The 12,271-nt window shown below is 36.7% G+C and overlaps 1 protein-coding gene across 1 annotated transcript in view; it reads left to right on the top strand.

The window, feature by feature from the left end:
* Nucleotides 1–370: 370 nt before the first annotated feature.
* Nucleotides 371–12,271, top strand: part of LOC112151920 (collagen alpha-1(I) chain) — a 15,631-nt gene continuing 3,730 nt past the window's right edge. Inside the window, exons 1-6 of the mRNA XM_024281047.1 lie at nt 371–450; nt 599–725; nt 5,184–6,707; nt 6,922–6,987; nt 8,126–8,505; nt 12,090–12,255. Coding sequence (XP_024136815.1) covers nt 388–450; nt 599–725; nt 5,184–6,707; nt 6,922–6,987; nt 8,126–8,505; nt 12,090–12,255 — 2,326 coding nt within the window. The 5' untranslated portion in view covers nt 371–387. The remainder of the gene's footprint in view (nt 451–598; nt 726–5,183; nt 6,708–6,921; nt 6,988–8,125; nt 8,506–12,089; nt 12,256–12,271) is intronic.

Genomic DNA, 12,271 nt, shown 5'->3' on the forward strand with positions numbered 1-12,271 from the left:
TAATGCTTCCATGTATTTGAACCGCTCTCGTCTGGCTCGTAACCTTGAATCTCTCAACCTAACTAGGGGTATTTGTCCCAGACTGCAGGGCCCCTATAGAATCACTCACCCCCCCACCATGTCGATTATGTCCATTCATGAAACAGAGAGTCTCGACTTTAATCTAGCAGTAAAACAAGGTTGTTTCTTTTTTTTCACAGACATGTCTCAGAAGACAAAATGAGACCCAGCACAGTTGCAGCATTAATCTATGTGGATAAAACCTTGTTACAGGAAGGCTTTATCTAAATGGATTGCTTCCTCTGATTGCATGATAAATAATGGTCACGATGCACTACGGATGGACTTTTTTATCCTCTGGGTTGGGCTTCATGCATATTTATAAATATGCTGCAGTTAGTGTTTTCTTCTTTTTGTGTTTCTCCTTCAACAAAGCAAAACTTTTCTAAGGTAAGTTCAGTTTGACTCTGTTTTATTAATGATTTCAGGATTAAAGGGATTAAAAACATTACCTATACTTCTGTGGAAAACTTAATGTAGAATTAATAGTTACAAAGACATTCTGATGCTTCAAACTGTGATTTTATCTTCATTTCAGGTTTATCGTTTGAAGATGATGGTTTTTGTTCATCTCTGTGTCCTCTGCTTGATGGTTCCAAACCCCTTTAACCAAGGATGGGCTTTCCGTTCTCAAACAAAATACTCATATCAACCCTACAAATATGGTACGTTTCATTTCCTAAAATGTTTTCCTGAGATGAAGTGCTTTTTCTTTTATTTCATTTAATTCCATTTTCATTTATTTAGCATATTGACAACGGTATATGCCCGTTTATGGTCAAAGTCAACACATAATACCATAAAATGCATAAACACATATATTAAAAACATTTATAGCAGACACAAGGGAGACCCACCAACTTTAGACATTCCATAGTATTTAACTTGATAAAATGCAATTTTAAAAAGTCTATATGACAACTTTTCTTTAAAAAAATCTCTTGGAAGTGAAAACAGAAAAAGGTATTGGAATGTTGCTTTTAAAGCTTTTGTTTTTAAAGCTGAGGAATTAAAAATACTATAAAAAATGAGAAAAAAAGAAACATGACATAAAAAATAAAAACAAAAAAAACGTTACTAAATAATGAAATGTGTTTTATAAATGTTAAATTCCTCTATAACTGAATTTATTTCTAATCGCATAAAATATGTTCTTCTGTGTTTTTTTCTTTTCAAAGGTGAAGCTAAATTAAATGGAGTCCTGAATTTAATGGTTTATTTCAAATTAGTGATATAAGACACGAAGGCAGTCACTTTAATTAACACAATAATCCTGTTGTGTGGAGCTAGTTCTACAGACAGACACGTTCTACTGTCAATAACAGAACAGTTAGTGCTACAATTAATACTCTTAATAAGTTCTTTCTCTTGTTATTCTAGAAATAATAATGTGATTTTAGCTTGACTTCACTTTTAGTAATTTCTACAGTTTGACAAAGTTGAAGTTGCCACAGATAATGTTATTTTGCAGCACAACATTCCATCTTTTAAAAAAAAAACTTTTTAAAAGAAAAATAATAAGCCACATATGTGTTGTATTGGTAACTAAAAAATAAGGCTAGTCTAAAAAAAAAAAAAAAAAAAAAACCTGATTATCTGCTGTTTTGATTCCCCATAAAATCAAAGCACCTCATTCAAATATTTCTGAACAGTCAACTTTAAAATAAGTCACCATTGCAAAATAGATGTTTTAAAACAAGAGTTAACTTTAAAAAATCTTATTTTATTTCTTCAAATATTAGCTTTTTCCCACATAAAACAGGCCTCTGCAACCAGTGGAAGAGAAAATAAAACGTTTTGCAGATAAATTGCACTAAACCTTAACAATAAGCAACTTTTATGTAAATAATTTTGACTTTTCACCGGGATTGCAGACGATGTTATAATATAATAAAGATATCTAAGGAAATTGCACGTGTATCCATCAGTCTCAGTGTATAAACACGTATTATAATCTCCTAAATTCCTTATCGGCTTCCTGTGGCAAGGACAAGAGGGGAAGAATAAAACAAAAACATCACAAAATCAAAGAATATCATAAGCCAAGGGCACTCAACACACATGGATCCGCTGCCTTAAATCTTACTCTCCTCTGTGATTTTCTACACATCCGCTGTTCTCTTCTAGAGTTTACAGAATATTTGTAAAAGACAGATTTCATTAAAAAAAGGACACATTTTCAAAAAACTTTCAACATTCATGGATTGATTAATATAGAAGCACTGCCTGAAACTGAGCAAGAGGTTGAGAGGGACAAGTGTTTACTTTGAAAGAAAATTAATGAATTCACACAAAAATGTAGAAACCTATAATTTTACTTTCTTTTATTCTGAAATGTTTTGTTTATTTCAGAAGATAGTATAGTTTCCACCCAGGATAATGTTACTCTTAAAGTCATTCTTCCATGAATTCATGACACTACCTCAAAAAACATGTATTACTCAAAGTTAGAGTTTACAAAATAAAAATGTCATTAGGTAGAGTCAAAACTTTAGTTGGAATCTTTTTTGAAACTCATTACTTTGATGGAGATTTTCTGTTGGTTTAAGGTTTTTGACCTCTAAAAAAGGCGGGACATTCTAATACAAACACACTTACTACAATGAAATTAATGAGGTTATGTTTGATTTTCAAAATATATCTTCTGTACTTTAAACAATTTAGTAACAATTTTCAGGGTGCTTTAAAAGCCTTGAATTTAAAAAGCATTATAAGGTCTTACATTTTGATCTCAGTCTTAAAATTAGTACAATTTCAAACTTTTTGCGCATTAATTTTCAAAGCTTTAGAAAAATTGAAAATTATTCAAATGTCTCTACGAATTTGTTCATGTCCATATTTCTGCTCTCTTTATCTTACTTTGACTAATCTCCAACTCTCTATGCATCAGTAATCATTGTTGTTATTATATTTTATTAGTAGTATCCGTTTTGTTTCATTTAACCAAAAGAAAATGTCAGAGCCAACTGTTTAAATCAGTTTGTTCGATTGGTCATCTATGGTTCCACTGCACTAAAATTTAAATTATGAATTAATGAAGGTTTATGTTGTCTAGTAATTGTAATTTAATCACTAAAATCTGAACTGTGGTTTGTTATGTTACTCCGTTACTGACGAGTAATTGTTCTGAAATTGAAAAATTTTGGGTTTGTTTTTTTGGTCCATAGGACTGGGGCTGAGAAAGTGGTCTTAATTTTTCAAATGTAGGCCATAAAAAAGTCTTAAAAAGTCTTGAATTTAAGTAGAAGAAATGTGTAGGAACCCTGAATTTTAAATATAAAAATACATCTGATAAATGCCATTGAAGTGTTTGGGCAAACAATAATTATCACCGAATTAGATATTTTGATTCCGTGTGATAAAATCATTGATTGTATTTGAGAGACCCCGTCCCACGATGTTCCAAACAGGAATTACCTGCTTGTTCCAAGAAGCTGAAACCCTATATATACATTGAGAAATAAGCAACTCAGTCAATGTATTTGTCAGAATAAACTATCTTGCTCTGATACTTTTTAATAGGACGTTTTTGCAAATTCAAATGTACTCATTCATGATATTTTCTGTATTTCAAGTTATAAACTGACCAATCAGATGCTTTGAAAAAACGTACAAGTTTCACCATTGACATAAATGGAAATAGATAAAACAAGACTGTGATGTCACCAACAGAAAATGCCTGAAATAAATTCAATCCAGTCGTCATTTTTCCACGGTACAGATATTGCTCGATTTTGCTATTTGTTGTATTTGAGAACCAGATAACCTTCGTAAGCAGTGATTGGTCTCAGAATCTGTTAATCCAATGCTTTGAATGTTTGAGGTGTGGCCAGTGGCTGGCTCATGCTCTTATTGAGGTATCTGATTAGCTAGTTTATTACTTAAATAACTTAAAATACAAAAAAATATCATTTAAAAAAAACAAGGTTTTACACTTTTTAAACATGTTAAAAAGAGGTACCAGATCAACAATAGTTAGTCTGAAAAACAGATTGACTGAGTAATAGCTGTTTATTTCTCTATAGAAGTCTATTGGATTTTGGCTTTCTGGGACCAGTGGGTACTTCCTGTTTGGGAGTCCAGTTCTCTCAGGGTACTGTTCATGGGTTTCACATCAAACTTTTGAAACATTTGATTGACAGATTCTCCTGAACCATATTTCAAGTGTTATGGATGTAGTCTTAAAACAAGCTCACTCCTGATTGGATAGAGTGGTTGCCATATAAATGTTGACTCTGACCGACTCGCTGCTTATTGACGACGTCTGGTTCCAACATGGCAGCGTCCGTATCTTGAAAAAATTGCAACTGAATTGGCCTTTATTTTGTTGGAGCCAGAAGTAAGCCAATAAGCGTTTTTGAGATGACCAAGGTGGATCCGGCGCTTCGCAGATCACCTGCAGCGCGCTGCATGCTGGTTAGTTACTGTCACCGATGTCAAATGCGCGCTGTCACGAAGTATCGAGGGAAAAGGGTGGGTTCAAGGCGCCAGAAAATAGGTACTGCGCTGGCTTCAAGCTGCCCTGAGGACTATATAACAATGCATTGTGGGAAACGGTGTCCACACAGTTCTTGTAGTTCAATGTGAAATAATTGCCGCCAAATGAAGGAAGTCTGTGTATTTTTTTTACTCTTTCTGAAAGGAAGTGAATCACTGATGAAAAAATAAACAAGATTTGAAATAATCTGTAATTGTGTGTGTTATCCCGCTGCTATCTTTTTATCTGCTTTACTCTGAAATATGTTAAAAATAATAAAAATGGCACAGATCATACTAGAAGGATATTAAAATTCAACCAAATGGGTTTAGCAAATACAAAGCAAAAAAATCAAATATGATACGAATTAAGTTAAACACAGTTGTGATGGAATGTTGCTACAAAAGAAATCCAACAGTATAAATATAAAAACATAAAAAAAAATCTCAATCAAATGGATGTTAGATGAGGAGGGGTAGTAGTGCTATATGAGTCTTGCCACCTCTCATATTACACCTACAACTATTAGATTGGAATAAAATCTGTTATTTTAGGTATTTCAGGTGGATTAGGTAAATCTTTTCATTAATCTTTTGGGTTTTTGTTGCTTTCTAACTAATGTTTCTATCTCTTTTATTACATTCAGATTATCATCTACCACATGTAGATCCTGGAGAAGGTGGACCACCTGGACCACCTGGACGACCTGGACCACCTGGACCATGTGGACCACCTGGACGTCCAGGACCATGTGGACCAAAGGGTGAAAAGGGGCATAATGGACCACAGGGACCCCCAGGACCTCAAGGACCAAAAGGCCTGTCTGGAGCCAAAGGGTCAGAAGGAGCAAAGGGTGATGTGGGACCAAAGGGATCAAAGGGAATGCCTGGGATGTGTGGAACTCCAGGATCACAGGGACCAAAAGGAGACATTGGTCCACAAGGGCCAAGGGGCAAAACGGGTTTGCAAGGCATGAAGGGTGACATTGGACCAAATGGGGAAAAGGGTCACATGGGGCAAAAGGGGTCAAAGGGTGAAATGGGACCACAAGGGCTTAAAGGTCAAACTGGGCCACATGGGCCAAAGGGTGAAATTGGGCCACAGGGACCACCTGGACCATGTAGTAAAGGATCTCAGGGACCAAAGGGGGAGATGGGAACAAAGGGGGCAAAGGGTGCAACAGGACAGCAAGGGCCGAAGGGAGAAATCGGTGAAAAGGGATCACAGGGACGACCTGGACAATCTGGGAATCCAGGTGCAAAAGGTGACGAAGGCCCGCAGGGACCAAAGGGCAATTTAGGGCCACCAGGACCAAAGGGTCAGAAGGGTACACATGGATTGAAGGGTAATATGGGACAAACTGGACCCAAGGGTGAAATGGGACCAAATGGTGAAATGGGGCCACAGGGTCCACCTGGACCACCAGGAGGTCAAAAGGGAGAAAAGGGTCAGAAAGGAGAAAATGGTGCAATGGGACCACAGGGACAACCTGGAGTACCAGGGAATGGAGAAAAGGGTGCAAAAGGGGCAAAGGGTGAAATGGGACAACAAGGTAACGCAGGATCAAAGGGAGCAATGGGTGACATGGGAACAAAAGGGCTAAAAGGTGATATGGGAGCACAGGGACCCAAGGGAGACAAGGGACAACAGGGACCAAAAGGGAATACTGGATCAGAGGGCCAAAAGGGCAACAATGGACAACAGGGACCCGGTGGAACACCAGGGAATCCAGGACAAAAGGGGAACGTGGGGCCTGTGGGTCCAAAAGGAGATGTGGGACCACCAGGGCAAAATGGTGACACGGGACCAAAGGGATCAAAAGGTGACGTGGGTCAAAAGGGGGATAGGGGTTCACCAGGACAAAAAGGGGCACCAGGTCAAGCAGGACCTCGAACCGTACGAAGTCCACGTTCAATAATTGGACATTTTGGGCCACCCGGACCACGAGGACCATCAGGACTAACAGGACCAATTGGACTACGGGGACCAACTGGGCATCTTGGACCACGGGGGTTGAAGGGTGAAGTAGGACCACAAGGGCTAAAGGGTGACATGGGACCACAGGGGTTACAGGGACCCTGGGGAGCACCTGGAGAACCTGGTTTACATGGTCTGCATGGACCACGAGGATTAACTGGACCACGGGGAACACCAGGAGTTTGTGAAACAGGTGACATTCTATTTTTCTTATTATTACATGTATTTCTTTAAATAGATAAAAGTTTAATATAAATATAAACTATTTATTTGATGTTATAAATAAGTTAAGTTAAGTGGTAACGTATTTGTTTAAAGTGTTGTTTTCATGTACTTTGAAGAACAAAAAATGAAATAGGAAATAACGAAAAATTTACCATGAACTGATCTCTCTCTGTTTGATCTAGATTGCAGATGCTTGAACATCAGTGACTTGCAGGACAGCATCATCAGGATAAAACAGTACATTTTAGGTAAGCTTAAGGCAGCAATGAACCTTTAAAGATCCACTCCAATGAAAATAGTTTTTTTTGGTATTTTAAAATGTTCTCCAGTGATGCTTAAAATCTTTAACATACTGTAACTCAAAGAACATGGACACATCCAGGTTGGACACCCTAAGCACTAAACACAACTCCAATTTCTGTCAAGACTTGTGGGCAAATACTTTCAAACACCACCACCAAGTGGTTAAAGGTTATTCATGTGCCCATTAGTGCATTTTTCCCCATTTCTTCAGGAAGGCTGTATTTATTGAGCCTTTTAGCTTTTTTATACTTATTCAACATCAGTTTTTCTCTAAAATCAAATCAAATGTCCATAGTTTGGTTTTAAACTTACTGATAAAATATCATTTAATGGATTAACAAATTCATAAAATGCTACGATCTTGTTTTCTGACACGTTTGAATGTATACTCTTGCTTAGACCAGGGGTGGGCAAACTATGGCCCGGGGGCCATGTGTGGCCCGTTTAACCATTTAATCTGGCCCACCATACCGTATTAAATTATATTGATTATCCATATTCATTTTTGTTATTTGTAATAATAATAATAATAATCTGTTATATATCCCCTTAATATAGTTATAGTTATATAATTATTAGCATTCAGTTTGTTGTTATTCTCACATTCATGTGTTTTTTTAGTTTTTTTACCGATCATTCCAACACAACAAACACAGCATTCATGTGTTTTTCCCTGAAAAACATCAACCAATTTGTGCAGTTGACACTAAAATACACAGTTTTGAAATAAAATAAAAAAACACCATGTTTTTTGTCCAGATTCAATGTTGTTTCTTTCTCATATGAGGTTGCTTACCAAAACACTTCAAGCGTCTGATCCGACACATCTGTTCAGTTTTAGATCCTTTGTGGCCCACGAGTCAAAAGGTTTCCCTCCCCTGATTTAGATCATGTTTAAAGAATGTCAGTGGTATTACTACTCAAAAATGCCTTCTTTGTTTCTATTTTTGTCATTTTTTTATACTTAAAACTCACAACGCTCCAGTTTAGTTTCTGACACTTGCTGGGATGAAAACTCATGTTCCAACAACTATTTATTTCCCTCTGTAACCATTACTTTATCATTGTTTTTTTTTTTTCTAGCTCAACAATTCCAATTCCTCTGGAACGTCGGTCAGAAATACTTTGTGTCCAACAAGGATAGCGGTTCTTTTGAGACGGCTGTTGAGTTCTGCTCCCAGAGAGGTCTGGAGCTGGCTCTGCCCCAGAATGAGGAGGAGAACAGCAAGCTGATGGAGGTGTTTGGAGACACTTTCAAAGACGTCTGGATCAGCGTCAACAACAAGACGGCAGACGGGAATTTCCAGGTTGACTTAAACAATCAACTTCTGATCTTCACCAAGTGGGAAACGGGACACCTTGATGACTCCATCCAGGACACAGGCTGCACTGTGCTGACTGAACACGGCTTCTGGAGAGTGATGCGTGACTGCTCTAGTGATGCATTTATTATTTGTCAGCTATAGGGACAAGTTAGCTTAACTTTTTTCCTAATTTCTGTGAAAAAAAAAATGTAGCCTACTTTTTTAAATACATTTTTTTAGACTTGTTTTTTATGTTTTTCTTCAAAAAAACAATTTACATCAGTTTTTTGTTGACAACTTAAACATGTTCTCATGTAATAAATAATAGATTTTAAAACATGAATAAAAATGGTGCTTGGTGAGGAAAGTTTGCTACAATAGAGTAAGGACTAGTGAATCTTTTTTGTTTTTTACATTTTAAATGGAAATTTTCATTTCAAAAAATTAAAAATAAATGCTAATGCTTCTTTATTTTTTTGTAAAAGTGTATTTGTAAGCTTTTTAAGTTTAATAAAATTCCCCATTTATTTGTGTTTGCAGAGTGTTTCAATAAAACTTCCCATCCACTTTACAAAATGAGTAATATCTTCTTTCTCTGGTTCAATATGTGTTCATTTAATGATATTAGTCACAGACATTGCGCTATGACTTCCACAACAAGAACTTCAAGTTTAGTGCATATGATGCCCTTTTTTAATGTAAAAGTAAACTTAGCTAAGAAGTAAGTTGATGAATGATATAACTTAGTGAACAAAGACAGTGTGTTGAGTGCAGCAAACCATACTGTCCCCTACTGATAACAGTCTGATGTTAGTCTGACACTTCAAGGATTACTAAACAGAGAATCCATCCATCATCTTTGCTGAATTCCTTTCAGGGTCATGGGGCTGCTGGATCCAGCCTACAGTATACAGTATAATGAAAAGCGTTCACTCACCCATCCAAATGATCAGAATCAGGTCTCCTTATTACTCATTCTGGCCACAGGTGTATAAAATCCAGCACTCATTCATGCAGACTTTTTACAAACATTTGTGAAGAATGTTCCGCTCTCTATGAATTGCTGCATGGAACTGTCATAAGACGCCACCTGTGCAACAAATCCAGACCTGAAATGTACCAAATATTCCACAGTCCACTGTCAGCTCTATCAGAACAAAATGGAAGAGTTTGGGAACAAATGCAACTTACCCACTGAGTGGTAGACCAGGTAAACTGACAGAGAGGAGTCAGTGGATGCTCAAGCGCAAAGAGGTCGACGACTATCTGCACTGTCGATTGCTACAGAGCTCCAACCTTCATGTGACCTTCAGATCAGCCCAAATACAGTACACGAGGGGTGTCAAACTCAATCGCACAGGGGGCCAAAATCCAAAACACACTTTAGGGCCGAACTGGATAAACATTTATTGAACATACTAATTTTTAACACTTTAAAACAATAACTTTTTAACATATATATATATAAAGAATCATGTAACTTAAAAAATAGTTAAACTTCAGAATAACCAAAAAAAAAAAAAATGCAAAAAGCCTAAATTAGTCAAAACCGCTTGCGTGGAAATATTGGTCTAATTCCAAAACATCACAAAAAGCTTTAAAAATTGTCGAAATTAGCCTAAACAGCTAGCATGTTGTTTAAATCTCAGACTCTAGAGCAGTGGAGACACTTTCTCTGAAGGGATGAATCACGCTCCATCTGGAAATCTGATAAACGAGTCTGAGTTTGGATCTTGCAGGAGAACGATACATTTCGCACTGCATTGTGCCGAGAGTGGAAATTCTGTTTGTTTCTCACTTGCTCAGTGAGTGATCTGCTCTTCAGGCGTCACACAGTAAAATAAGTCAGTTGGATTCTCTCGCTCAGAGGTTGGATGTTCTCTGCTCTGTGTACTTTTAGTACACAGCCAGCCAGAACTTCAGGACCAAAGCGGCGTGGAATGGAGGCCCCTTCCATTTGGTGCCCTTGTTAACCTATAGAGTAGTTCACACCAGACGTGAAGCACCGTGGTCATCCATGGCAGGCTCGTGCCGTGCAACAATTGTTTTGGTGTCTGCTCTATTTTTTGCGCAAGCCGCGAGTGATCTGCATCAATACGTCAAAACACATGGTATAATTCTGTCAAAGTAAATAATACAACAAATATTTTCACGATAAAATACCGCAATTGACAAATTAGATCATATTTTTGTGTCTAAATAGACTGAAAAGATGAAATAAACACACAAACACAACAAACAGACACTGAAACACACAGTACACACACTACAACGTAGTAGGCCGCCTACGGAGTGAGAAGGTGGTTTGGGGTGTATGATGATGGTGCCTGTTGACCGTTGTGGAAAACTCATGTCTGGTGTGAACCAGGCATCAGGCTGTTCCATCTGACTCTTGTATTGAATCTGAGTTGATTCCTGGAGTTTTAAAGTTTCAAACGGTCCCCTCCGATTCCTCTACCTGCTGAAGGGTACCTCCCCTAAAGAACTGAGAAAACCTCTAGAACAAACATTTTTAACTTAAAAAACAAAGGGTGGATGATCCTTTTTAAAATGGTTTCCTCTATGGAACGATCCCAGATGAATAAGGGTCTTCAAAAATATCATGCTTGATTGGGAGGATAAAAAAAGCAAATGGCAATACACCAATACCTAAACTTTACAAAGTTGCGGATAATTTGAATAAATATATTTGAGTATTTGATTGGTGTTGCATTGTAATACCTGAGAACCTTTAAAAATGCAAACAAGTTTTATCCATTCAGGAGTCTCAGTTTTGTCATTTGACATTTTGTTCTCAGTTTAAAATGATTCCATCTACTGCTGTTTTCTAAATTTGTCATCTTCCACGTTTCTCTCATTTCTTTGAGTTTGTTGTTAGAAACTTGTGCCAAATCCCATCACATTATAGCTTTTTTCCCTACAATCAAAATAATTAAAATAATAATTACAATAAAAATAATTTGTATTTATTATTTCTTCTTCTTATGTTCTGTCACTTATGTTAAACTTTAAAAAATAAATAACTAAAATTACTTGGTTTTCTGCCACTTGATCTACGACCTCTTGCATATTGATCCATCTCAAATCTCCATGACAACAGCAGTTCATCATAGCAGCAGTGCTTTCAGAAAGTTCCTGACATTTTCAAATGTAGCATAGAATGTACCAGTCTGTTGAGCTGTCACTGATAGAGATTTTGATAGAAAAGTCATTTGAAATGATTAAGACTCTTCATTTGCATTAGTGTGTTTAGTTTTAACGCAGCTAAACACTTTTCAGAGATAAAACATAAAAAAAAAAAAACATTTTACATCCATGAATGTTGGTGAAGTTGCAGAAAAAAGTCCAGTTGACGTGTTGAGATAAATGACTCAGCATGGATATTTTTGCTTACATGTGGATGATTATATCACTGACTAACTCTTCTTTTCTTCTGGTTTGGACCTGATGTTTGTATAAATACCTGCTGTCACGATTGCAACTCCACTTGTGTTTCTAACCAGTGACGACAACAACATTTCTAAGGTAATTATGGTTTTTGATGAAAAAGTTGAAATAATTTGTGGAATAATTTTGTTTTTAATGCAATCTGAAAAATTTAACCCATATCTATTAAAAAAAAATGTTTATGGTAAAAACTAGCGTTGCAGATAAATGTATAATTATTTTCATCAGCTGTGATAACACAGTTATAGGAGTTGTATCATCTTTTTTTAATATCTGTCTTTCAATTCTGCCTTTAGATGATGGTGGAGAAACTTCTCCTCCCCATCTTCAGCTTGGTGATTCTGATTGTCTGCAACTTCGCTCAAGCTTCCCCAAAAAAAGATCCAAACCAAAAGGATCCTGAGGTCCGTAAAGCGTTGGAAAAGCGCAATTCGAGAGACGACGACTATTATCATGGACATGGTAGGTTTTGTTGTTC

Source organism: Oryzias melastigma, linkage group LG6 (genome assembly GCF_002922805.2).
Source record: "Oryzias melastigma strain HK-1 linkage group LG6, ASM292280v2, whole genome shotgun sequence".
Lineage (NCBI taxonomy): Eukaryota > Metazoa > Chordata > Actinopteri > Beloniformes > Adrianichthyidae > Oryzias > Oryzias melastigma.